The following is a 13,230-nucleotide window of genomic DNA, read 5'->3' as shown; positions in this document are numbered from 1 at the left end:
AAGACCAAGGTCAGACCAACTTATAAAAACTCCAATTTTGTTTAGCTGATTTTGCCCTGGTGTATATCTTGTAATACCAACAACTGGACCACATTAAAGCAATTAATAAGGGCCATTTGCAAGATTCCTCTGAACTATCAGAGGATATTTCATGTTCTTAGAATATCAGTGACTATAGTTTATTCCACTCAGCATCTAAAGTGATAGTTTAAGCAGCACTGGATTTTAGCGTAGAGTAGAGTCTCTGCCGTAGTATCTTCTTTTGACTCTGGATCTTGGCAAAGGTTCATTTCATCCAGAATTGGGTCTGAACCTGAGGATCACTGAAAAGGTGACAGAATCACTATGGCCTGTTCCTTTTGCAGTCTTTTTTGCCATCTTCATCCTCACTGGTTTTGATGGAGAGAGAAGGCATAAAGGAAACATTAGTGTCACTTTGAAGACATGGGGTCTACTTCTAGACGTCCCTTCTTCACATAGTACCTGTTGGTTTTCCAGGCCGATCTGGACATAAGATTAATCAGTGGGCTTTCAACCTGACTTGAGATACTTGGAAAGGATAACCAGTCCAGATTCCTTTCCCTTGGTTCTAAGTGCATCGTGCTGAACCAGTTGACCCTGACTTTTCTTCTCCTTTACCATGTAAAATCCTGAGGGACAGAATGAAAGCTTCTGCTCAGGACATGATCAAGACTGCTTCCTTGAGCAATCCCTAAAGTCTTCATATCAGCTTATTAAGGAGCAGTTTCTGAAGCGTCATCTGCTGGAAACAGAGAAGTAGCCTACTGGTCACAGCTCTAGACAGTTTATACTCTCCTCCTTATGTGTTACTTACATCACACCCACTGTGTCTCACATGAGTACAGATGTGCTTCCCTTTCCTGGAGCCTGGTAATCTACACAGATGACTAACTATGTAGATGTTGAACAGTCTTAAGGATGAATTTAACAAGAGATGCTAATATTAGCTCCAGCCCAAGATATTTATATACTTGCAGGCTGGAAGTGAAGCAATAACTGTGCAAGGTATCCATGTACGAGACCAGCAAGCTAAGGAGCTGAACCAGGGATTTTAGTTTAGTAGAGATGTACCAACATGTACATTTAGTAGAGATGTACCAACAGAGTCTTCTCCTGACTCTCTTCTGAAATAAACATTGTCTTGAACAGTGACTAGACAGCTCTGATACTGAGTTTAAAAGGTTGCAAATGCTTCTTCCCCTTGTTCACTTAAAGCCTTATTCCTGCAGAAAGAGCGCCAGATGCTAAGTCCAGCATAACAGTGACCTGTGAAGGAATCCTGGTGAGGTCACCCAGATAAGAATAGACGGATCTCTCTTTCTCTTCAAGGAAGAGGTGACTAGGGTGTTTGTGAATACCTGTGTGGAAACGGAATCTAAAATGTATTGGAAATGTTTTTCATTGTAGCAGAATCTAAAGATTCTCTTGTGATCAGAATGAATATAATCCCCTGGAGATCTACTCGGAATATGAAAACATGGGAGGATAAATGTTGTTACACTTGATTTCAGTATTTACCTCTGAAATTCATTTATGACCTTACTGAGAAAGACCTGAAATCTAGGACTGCCAGCATGTCACTGCTTCAGTTTGATAGCACTGAGGCTCTGGTGCACTTTTGAAAACGTCCATTCTGTAAAAAACTAGCTCCATTATTAAAATGTGTAGGAGATCAACTATTACATTCTTCATATGCTGATACTATAAGAAGATTTGTTGTTGATTATGTTGGTTTGCTTTTATTTTATTTGAACTTTGTGTCCCAGGGACGAGTGAGAGACAGTTCTATTGAATCTACTTTTCTGAATAGCTCAAACACTGATTTTCCCAAGATGTTAGCCTTCCACATGGAGGCCATTCTGAAGTTCCCCCTCTTAGAGAAGTAGGATCCTCAGAATTAGGGAAAACCAAAGCTAATAAGAACTGTTCACATTCAGCAGTTTCCCAAGGAAACCCAGTCAGAGTCTTCCAACTCTCAGAAATGACTGCAGTGGTCTCTTTCTAATGTATCTTTTCAACATTGAAGGAACATCAATTTCAAAGGGAATGCCAATAAAGTAACATACTCTGGAGTCTCTCACTGGACAGAAAACCTTTATTTTCCCTTCTTTTCATCCATGTCCTGGCCTCAATGACTGCTCTGCATCTTTACTCCAAAAAGAGCCTATCAACTGAAGATTTATAAGGTTGACATTAGATGATGACTGTGAAACACATTTCCATATGAAGAGCTACTTCATGGGCCACTGTTATAAACTCTACAATGTAGCATAAATCTTAGTCAGTTTAAGCATTGGTCCCAACAGGAATTACTAGGAAAATCTACATACGAGGCACGGGGTTGTTAAAATGGCCTTCCAGTAGAGATTAGTCCAGCATAATCTGTGGTCACAGCCAATATTACCAGGGTTGAAGTCAATGTATCCAAGTTGTGTCTGAACGATGATCCTATTCTCCTCTTGTCAGTTCCTAGCAAAGGAGTACTCCCAAGGAGTACTACTTCATATGGTACAGCTGCGTCCCCTTGACTAACAAGGCTATAGCAGGCTCTGCCTTATGGAAGAGCAATGAAGTCTTTTAGTGTATGTGAAATTTATGAATTTGCATGTTAGGACATTTTGCCTTAATAGAGAAAAAATACCCCTCTTAACCACACCCCTATACTGGATGAAGAGGCATTACAGGACTCTCTCAAGTTAACAAAAATTTGTGTTTTCTCCTCCAAAAACCACAGAAACGTGCAAAGACAGATCCCCTACCCTATGCATCCTTAATTCTGGGAAGTCCAGATGAGTGAGTGCTTTATCTTCATCCAAGCCCTGACTCAGAGATTTCCCCTCACCTTTGGAGAATATTTGAAAACTGACTCGAGAGGTTTTTAAGACATCAACAGGAGCTTTGAAGGTAATGGAATAAGTTAATTTACAGGAAAACTGAATTTTTGTGCTGCTCCTTTAAAAGCTTGCTGAGAGGCCTTCTCCTTTATTGGTCCCTGGGCCAAATCCCTGAGGGAACACGGGGGAGAGTTACAACAGAGACTTAAAAGTGAGAGATGAGAGGCATGTTCCCTACAAATTTCCCAAAGGAAAAGAGCAGCCATTTTTTAATCTCCTGGGGGACCCATGTAGGCTAGAAGGGGAGAGAAGACATTCTCATCCTCCAGGGAATGGAATTTGAATCATTTGAACATTCTGCCTACTGCTACTTGGTTCTGGATGAGTGGAGTCTAGTCTCAGAATGGAGCTTTCCTGAAGCCTGTTCAACCATCTTGATATGAGCTTTGCTAACACACAAATTGCAAGCAGAGTTCCCTTGCAGCCTTCTCAACTGCCTCAACATAGACCTTGCCTACACCCGAACTGGCAGCTTCATCTTTGCCCCCAGTAACCTAACAAGGGGATTAACAATGGGGACATTTCTTGCATTCAGTTTTCCCTTGCTGCTTGCCTTAGGCTACATCTGCACTACAAATCAGGGGAGTGATTCTCAGTTCGCATAAACGTACTCACAATAGCTTGATAAGAGTTAGTGCAAGTATAAAAAGTAGCATAACCATGGTAGCACAGGCAACAGCAGCATGGCTTCGCTGTGCTGAGTACAAACCCACCTGAATCCCGTGGGTACATACTCAAAACAGCTGCCGCTGCCCATGCTACCATGAGTACACTGCTATTCATACTCGCTCTAGCTCTCTCTGAGCTACTGCGAGTACGCGTACACGAGCTGGGAGTCATACCCGGAGGTCGTAATATAGCTGTACCCTGAGGATATCCTGTATCCTGAGGGAGATGCCACCCACTAAATCCTCCTTAGAAACCTCTTTTGGGGGGAGGGGGGAGAAGGTGTGGGGTGGATTGTATCAGTCACAAGGAGAATAACCTTGAAGACAATGAAGAAATAGAGACAAATGTAGTTATTTTTTAAAATCTTGTGAAGCATCCTGCTACAAAAGGAGACCGTGATTCTGCCATCTGTATAGTTTGGAGGAAGAGATTCTGGATAGTTCTTGAGAGGCAGTCCTGAGTGAAAGAGCCAAAGATCTTACCTGCCTCCATTTGCTTTGGAGACAGAAAATGGTGAAGATTATTGGACATGCAAGGGATGGAAGAATTTAAACTTCTCACTGAGCCCTCTCATACAGATGAAAGCTACAGAACATCAGAAAATACTATATATATCCATTTTGCAGTCAGTGTTTGATAAAGTCAAAAACAAAATTAGTTAATGTACCAAATGTTCTGTACTAAAACTGATATTTTTGTTTCACATTTCAGTAGCTACCACCAGCTAGATAGGGAGTACAAACAATTTAGATAAGGAAGTAGTTCACACAGGAGCTGCAGAGCTCCTGGGGAGCAAGAAATACTTTTGGGAACATCTGCCCATAATAGTTTAAACAAACAACTGAGCACCCTGCCAGCGCCACCTCCCCCCCCACCCCCGCATATTAAAACATAAGCATCTAAAATAATTTTTACATTTTATAAATAAAATTCTAAAATCAAAAGCAGACTAATACTAAAACCTGTCTTATATCAGCTTTTTGTTTACCAGAGGAGCCCAGTAGGTGTACAGGTAGCCTATTTTCAATGCAGGTACAAACTGTGAGCAGGACACGATGAGAAAATAGAGATTCAAGAAAAACTTGAACTGTTCATATAAAACCTAAAATGAAAAACAAAAGAAAAACAGAAAAAATTACTTAAAATTTTATTTCACGAATGTACATGAAAAAAATGTTACTTTTTCCATAAGTATAACTTCATTATACTGCATGTTTAATAAACTTAGTTCATTATCACTTTTTATAGGAACCATTACGTACAGAGAAAATCCATTTTAAATTACTTGAATACAACCCATAAATAGCAGCAATCACAGGCATAACGATCACTGAATTTTCAAGATATACTAGAGATTATTGAAAATAATACATCTCCATCTATCTAATCTGGATTAAATTACTGTAAAATGGCTTGCCCTGGAATTAACTCAAACTATCTGCAGTCTGCCCTACAGCAACAACATTCAAAAATCAATTATGATTAAGGTATTTTAGTGTTTGTGGTCCAAACTTGGATTTTTAAAGTCAGTAGTTTCTTTTTCCTCATGGTATCAATACAAAGCAAAATTAAGGTTGTCTGGGTGACCTAATTTTGCATATCAGTAACTCCACAGTCCCAACACAGGGAGTATGTCAGCATCCTGACTGAAACGATACTGTGCTCCAACAAGCCGCAGTAGGCAGAAAAGCTTCTGGGAATAGTTATTAGCTACTATAGGGTACAGTAGACCTGAGGATGCTGATTTATGCTGGAAACTGAACTAGTGAGCATGAACATGGTGTTCAGCCACCTTTGTTCCCTCTTTTCAGGTTCCATCTCCAAGCAAATATTTTCATAGGCAGTGGAAAGAAATTACATGAAAACAAGACTGTCCAGGGGAGTCATGAAGGCATGAAAATTTTATGAGACACTTTTTGGCCTTGTGTAAATGTAACAAGATGACCATAAAGTAAAATGTAGAAGCTTTAATATTTAGGTCCATATTTATTACAATATACATGGTACAACACAGGTTCTCATGAGAAAATATATCAAAGCAATATTTTGAGTGTTTTTGTTTTATTTTGTTTTTTTGCTTTGCTAAGTCAAAGTAAAACACTGATATCTTGCTTAGTAAATTAGTCCAAATATATTTATTTTCAGTATGAAACTAATAAACTATCCTCATGTTTGCCAGTGATGGGAGTGCAAACCGTAAAATTACAACTAAGTGCCAGATGCACTACAACATTATGGAAGTTTCAACAGAAGTCATTCAATAAGTACAACATTTATTATTAACTTATGAATACTATTAATGCTTACAGAGAGCAGTTACATACATTATTTACAGTACTGTACAGTGCTGTAATTGTTAAAATGATAAATAGCTATGCTGGAGTGATATTGTGTTTATGTTCATAATAAAACATTTTCCTTTGATGTCTAAAATGTTTGAATTATTTCACAAATTAATCTCGGCAGGGTGATTAGCTTTTTTCTCCTCACCAGTGGTTTATTTAAAGTGCCAGTTAGCATAAATTAACAGTTAAAAAACTGACACTCTTCTTTAAAAAAAATCAAAATAGGATTCCTACTGTGCAATTATAAAACATTTTCGAAGTATCATATCTTCTTAGGAAAAGAACCTGAACCGTGCTAGCTCCCTCAACAGGTAACAGCAAATTATGGCTCACCTTTACAGGCATCAGGAACATGCCTTGTGACACATATATTTTTAACCACAACAATCAATAGCTTACCGTACACTTAATGAACTTTGTGACCCTTATGAAAGTATACACTGCGTAACCAATCTGAGTATTTAATAATTTAAGCCAAGGAAGAAAACATTGGATTGACTCAATAAAGATGAGAATATTTATCTGCTTGAGACAGTTGACATCTTATTACCCTGACAAAAGATCGGTCTTAATTATGGTGCCATTACATTTTTTGAATTTTAATAAAGAGACATATTAGATATCAAGCATTTGCCAGCTACTGGATGAATGTGGTTAGAGGTATAGGCTCAATGCTCAAAATAAAACAGGTATGATTACTTAAATTCAAAGGACAAAACATTTCTATATTGAAACCTACAAGGTAATTTGTTAATACAAAAAAAAGACTCCATACAAACAAAAAATGTATCAGTAAAAATTTATATGAAATATCAAAAATGCATGCTATCATGATTTATCATTTAGTCATTGAAACATCTCTCCTCAAAAGTTATATTTTCAGCAGAACTGAAAAAAAATTTAAAAATCCAAAAAACAATGGAACAGCTATCCAAAACATTTGTAAAGTCAATTTGTAATTTATGCAAAGAATGAACACTGAAGGCAAAGAATTCACTTAAATCAACTGTTAAATAACAAAAAAAATAAAAAAGCCACACTGTGACATTTGTTTTTAAATAAAATGGAAAACATTCCAGTCTGCAACAAACTGTACTTAAAAGTTGAATTCAATGCATAAAAGAATTCTGCACTTTAAAACCATAATATGTAAAAACAGATCTGAAAAGACAGCACATTAATTTTAAACTAGGTCTTGTTAACATTGTTCTTAAAATAATTTAAGAGCAACCAAGTCCTGTTATTTAAATGGAAAATTTTTGACTATTTTATTTATAGTTATTGTATTTTCTTATACGCACTCACTGCTGTTAAAGACTTCTGCATAAGAACATGAACCTTAAACTATTTATTCCTCATTTAAAGTCGAACCTCTGTGACAAAATAATCATTTCCACACAATCAGCTGTGATAACACAGAGGATTATAACTTCTAGTGAGGAATAAAGAAATGCAAAAGAACATTTATCCCTGAATTTTTAGAGACAGCATGGAATTCTAGCTACATGACTCATTGAATTACATGCAAATTGCACTTCTATAATCTGTGCCACTTTGAAAATACAGTGAGATTAGAAACAAAAAGTCTTACTCTCATGTAAGGGTCATCACTAATAAGGAGAATGAGAAATTAAGTACAGAACGCATGAAGTAGGTAAGAATATCTATTTCTTCAGTCTTTTTTTTTTTTTTAAAGGTACCATGAGGGGCATAAACTAAGCCCACTTTCAAGTAATCATTAGTAGCCTTACCCCAGGTATAAATGTAAAGATATTGTATTTTTGATTTTTTATAGCATTTCTTGGATATTTTTCTTCACATTTTTCAGGACATCCCAGCCACACCGTACGAGCTTTTAGCTCTTTCTTTCTTCTGCAAATGTTTATGAGCCAGTCACAGCAACTGTAAAGAACAAGAAATATTTGGTTTAATTTTTAAAAAGCTATTCTATGTATTATGGGCAATATTTTCAAACCTGGAAATCTGAAGTTAGGAGAATGTATTTAGGCCCTCAGGTTTGAAATTTTTGGCCTATGTCTATATCATAAATAAAGTGTTGATTGTTTCAATATCTAGTGCAGGTGTAGAGTATTTCTAATACTTAGCCTTACCTGTAAAAATTATGTGTTGCTGCTATCACCTTCTTAACAGGCTTTTCAAGATAAATCTATTTGTTCTGTTACTCACCTTCCCTCAGAAAAATGAACTCTAGATTTTGATTTTTAAAAACTGATTTTTGCTGTTATTGAAATACAGCTTAGTTACTGTCTCTGCTGAGATTTTTACTTGTTCATGCTGCTAGACATATTCCTTAAAAAAATATTTTCATTAAAGTCTAAATGTGACAGATCATATGAGCTGAGCCATGAATAAGTAGGGCTCACTGCTAGCAGATTTAGAAGTCCAACTGACTGATGAACCCAGGCTTTTTGTTTCGTTTAGAAACCAGACTAAATTAAGCAAAAATGGTAGCTTTGTGTATCCGAAGTACAACCATAAAAAAACAGGGCTTTTCCAGATGGCATTCTCCTCTTCTTCTAATGGCAGCCACCCTCAACTCTTCAGAGGGCAGTAATTTTTTAGTGTGCTGGAGTAATTACTTCACCACAGCTGTCTCAAACCTAATAACTGCATTAATTACGTGAAGGGATTTTTAGGGTGTGACTTTCCTTCATTCAGTCTCAGCTCTCTCCTTGTCAATTGCTGGCTATGTTCCATACTAGCCAACTTCTAACCTGGAATACAACAACATACTCCCACACAAAAAAACTGCATTAAAATGGAGTTAAGTTATTGATATGTACTCTCAAGGATAAAACACATTACAGGTATGTTGTAGTACGATATTCAGTTTTATGGCTACATCTAAAAGAAACCCTAACCTGTTAAAGTAGGCATGCACAGTAAGGCACCTAAACAACCTTAACTCTGCCTTGTAATGATGGTATGCAATAACCAGATGATTACAATCAAGACATTTTAGTGTTTGCTTTCCCAGATTAGATTAACCTAATTTTTAAAACATTTTTTTCACCTCATGGTATTTCTAACAAGGCAGGGGGTCAAAGTTGCTTGTGTGCCTTTCTGGATTTCTTTTAAGGTCTTGTCTTTATGACTAGTTAGTGCATAGCGAGCTGGGGAGCAAATCTACAGCACTCCAGCATGCCACACACTACCTGATTATGTGAAACCTGCTACCACCCCCTGAAAGTTCCCTAGTGTGCTTTGTTTACAGTAGGAAACTTCAGTGAGCAGCAACAGAGTCCATACAGACAGTGTATGACACACTGGAACTGTCAAGGTTCCTTCCCCACTCTGAACTCTAGGGTACAGATGTGGTGACCTGCATGAAAGATCCCCTAAGCTTATTCTTACCAGCTTAGGTAAAAACTTCTCCAAGGTACAAACTTTGCCTTGTCCTTGAACAGTATGCTGCCACCACCAAGCGTTTTAAACAAAGAACAGGAAAAGAGACCACTTGGAGACGTCTTCCCCCAAAATATCCACCCAAGCCCTAAACCCCCTTTCCTGGGAAAGGCTTGATAATAATAGCCTCACCAATTGGTACAGGTGAACACAGACCCAAACCCTTGAATCTTCAGAACAATGAAAAATCAATCAGGCAAGTTCTTAAAGGAAGGATTTTATTTAAAGAAAAGGTAAAAGAATCACCTCTGTAAAATCAAGATGGTAAATACTTTACAGGGTAATCAGAGTCAAAACATAGAGAATCCCTCTAGGCAAAACCTTAAGTTACAAAAAGACACAAAAACAGGAATAGACGTTCCCTCCAGCACAGCGAATGTCACAAGCCATTAAACAAACAAAAAAAAATCTAATGCATTTTCTAGCTAGATTACTTACTAACTTTACAGGAATTGGAAGGCTTGCATCCTTGATCTGTTCCTGGCAAAACCATCCCACAGACAGCCAGAACCCTCTGTTCCCCCCCCCCTCCAGATTTGAAAGTATCTTGTTTCCTCATTGGTCATTTTGGGCCAGGTGCCAGCAAGGTTACCTTAGCTTCTTAACCCTTTACAGGTGAAAGGATTTTGCCTCTGCCCAGGAGGGATTTTATAGCACTGTATACAGAAAGGTGGTTACCCTTCCCTTTATATTTATGACACTGTAGATTCACACCCTACTGCTGTGCAGTCATTTATTGTTTAGACATCTCTAAATATAATCTTAACTTGAATTATCTGGGTCTAAAATTCTGGGTTTGGGGAGCATTACAACATCTCAGTAATGTGTTTTACACTTAAACGGAAATTAAAGTTGTAAGTACAGCTAAGAAATTTAACTGAGTTTTTTCTTTGGCAATTTCCATAGTTTTTTTTAAATTATTAAAAACTCCAGACCTCATGTGCGTGCATATAAAACTTTAAAGAGCAGATTCACTGGTATACCAAAGCAACCAGGGAACACCAGCGTTAACCCTACGTATAAGCAGCTCTTATTTACTACAGTAGAGCAAATTCACCGAAGTGTTCTAGCAAACCTGACCTTTAATTCTCAATTGCCTTATTAGTTTAGAGGGCTATGTTCGTGAGACTAGCCCTGTGTGAATGTGAGGCAGGGGAGAGTCCAGTCCTCCACTTCCTGAGTCCCAATGTTTCTGAGCTCTAAGGGCTCTCCTGAGCTTCTGTCTTGGATCCATGGCAATGCTGTGCCACAGGGAAAAAAGGAGCCAAGGCAGCAGTGACAGGAGCAAGAAACCTTCATGCACCAATGCCCAAGCTAACATGCCCAAGCCAATCTTTAAGTGCAAAACAACTCAACCTTGACTATGGAAACATGGCCAGCACCTCCATAATTATAAAACAAACATACTAATAAAAATTTCTTATGGAGAATAGCAACAGTGGTAATTAAAAAACATTCTAGTTAATGGAACCTAGTTCAAAACCTAGTTGCAGGCCACAGCATTTTCTGCCGCTTGACCTCTATAGGGAGTTCTTCCACCCAAGAGGGAACTGCAGAGAGGGAAGATGAGAGGGAGGAGGCCGGTAAGGTTTCTCCCCTGACTCAAAAGGAGTGGGAAACAGAACCTGCATATTGAAAGTGAAATCCTGCACCGAAAAACGCAACATGAAGGTTCAATATAGGAGATTAACTTCCAACCTCAGTGGAGGATTATGCTCATTCAAACACATTAAACAGTGCACATGGGCATCTCGTTCTGGATGGAAGGACGAGTAGGAGGGATGTAGTTTTTTAGGTTGAGGCCAGCCCTGGAGGGAAAAAGAGTCCTGTTTCCTGAGAAGAAGGGGTACTGAACTAAGGCTAAACTAAACTATGCAGGATAGAGGAAAAGATCTGCTAAGGTTAGAAAAGTTACAAGGTTCCTAATGTCCTCTGCCACAGGAAAGAAGGAACCAAGGGAGGTCCGGGCAGCACTCCATACACACAAGGATACTCTACTCTGGGACTGAATACTAGGGAGTACCATATCCCTTAGGATGGAATGCATGAAGACACAAGAAGAACTTCAGTTTACTTGCAAGTAGATTTTAAGATGTCATATAAGCGTCTTTTATAGAACTGGACCATGTTTTAAGAAACATCTATGCAGCAATCTTACCAGACTCAGTGATGTGACAACTAGTTCTCTCTCCCAGGCATACCAAGAATATTAATCATTTTGTGATATTTAGCTAACTGAGCAGTACAAAACCACTGATATCATTAGAAAGGACACAAACCTCAGTAAGGTAATTGCACATAGAAACTCTAAATAAAATGGAGTGCTGCAGGTAAGATGGTAAATTTGGATGCACTGAGAGAAAAAATCTTTTGAGTAATTATTGTAATTTTACAATACTCAAAAAGGCTTTCTTTTGAATAGCAGGGATAATTAAGTACTATAACTGATAAGGTTTATCATATGCTGATGTTTGCTGGATCATACCAGTTTAAAAGTGTAAACAGAGAGAATTTCTGAGAAATATTTGATTTCTGTTTAACTTTGACCAAACCTAGCTAAAGGTAATGGGAGAGAAGTGAAAAAGACTGGTGACCAAGCCATTTCAACTCACCGGATTTGATGTAATTCACCCACTTGCTTTTCATTGTGGTCCAATGAACTTACAGAGAAGATATACTTCAGTGTGCAACACCCAAAAGGAAAAATGTAGACGACCAAAGCCCCTATCCTCTTTAGAACGACACAACACATTGCACTTGAGATTTCACTTTTTATTCAGCCAAATCATCCCATCCAACGAATTGACAGACCTTTCCATTTAAGGTCCAGGTACACTTATGAATGAAACTGAATGTAGTTGGCCTTATAATGTTGGAATTGATAAGGACAGTTATTTTAAGACCAAAAACTAAGTTAAAATGGAGTGAAGGTTGAGAGCATTTACCAGTAATTTCAACAGTAAACCCATTAGAGGGTAGTTGGAATTATCTCCAAAACAAGCAGTACAAACAAAGGAAATTCAGAATTAAGGCTACATTTAAAGAAATCCAAACACATTAAATGTATGGAAATATATATGTATGCACCAAAATAACCTTTACTTTGCTGTGATTGTTGACACCATATTGTGTCCATAAATTTATTGTTTGTGATCCCAGATTAGATTAAATGATTTTTAAAGACAATAGATTCTTTCATATTTTTCCCCTCAAGGTGACACTACAGGGCAGAGTTAAGTTTGATTGCCCCTTTACTGTGTACTTCCATATTTACATCTGGATTTTTGGTAAGAGTGTAGGGCTGATGGGGTGATTGTATCTTTTACCTTTGTATGCTATTTAAGTAATGGCAAAATATCATCCTGCTTTAGAAATAAAAATAAATACCGCAGTTTGCTTAGACTGAAAAATGCTAGGGCCAGCCCTGATCTATATAGTCTTGCTATAAGTGATGGAGGATTATACTAGATGACCTCTTGAGGTCCCTTCCAGTCCTACGATACAAAACCATTAGGGGAGATCCTAAGACAACATGGATTGCCATGCCATCAATAAAACAAATCTCTACAATCCTCTGTCTTCCAATGAAGACAATGCTATTTCCTTGGTATTCTTGTGGTCCAATGGAAAATAGAATATGAATGAAAGATAGCTAGCTCATATTCACTCTGTGTAAAACTGACATAGACCTAATTTAAGGAAATGGTGTCTAGATAGTTACTGGCACATTAGAAATCTTATATAAATAGAAGGCTGAAAATCATAAATGAACAGACACACATAATATTGATTATCATTTTAGGTTGAATTAAGATGTGTCCCTAAGTACCAGACTAGGAAAACATACAATACTCAATACTAAAACTATATTATTG

The 13,230-nt window shown here is 37.7% G+C and overlaps 1 protein-coding gene across 4 annotated transcripts in view; it reads right to left on the bottom strand.

Annotated features, from left to right (window-relative positions):
• The window catches only part of ATP9B (ATPase phospholipid transporting 9B (putative)), a 295,180-nt gene that overhangs the window by 247,742 nt on the left and 34,208 nt on the right, over window positions 1-13,230 (bottom strand). For all 4 annotated transcript variants that reach the window (XM_084621950.1, XM_084621952.1, XM_084621951.1 and 1 more), the window contains exons 3-4: window positions 7,681-7,831; window positions 4,573-4,686 (exon numbers count right to left, since the gene is read on the bottom strand). In XM_084621950.1, coding sequence (XP_084478076.1) covers window positions 4,573-4,686; window positions 7,681-7,831 — 265 coding nt within the window. The remainder of the gene's footprint in view (window positions 1-4,572; window positions 4,687-7,680; window positions 7,832-13,230) is intronic.

This window comes from Lepidochelys olivacea (assembly GCF_965140295.1).
Source record: "Lepidochelys olivacea isolate rLepOli2 genome assembly, chromosome: 2".
In the NCBI taxonomy this organism is placed as follows: domain Eukaryota; kingdom Metazoa; phylum Chordata; order Testudines; family Cheloniidae; genus Lepidochelys; species Lepidochelys olivacea.
Note: the sequence above shows the minus strand (reverse complement) of the source record. Positions and strands in the feature narration are given on the sequence as shown.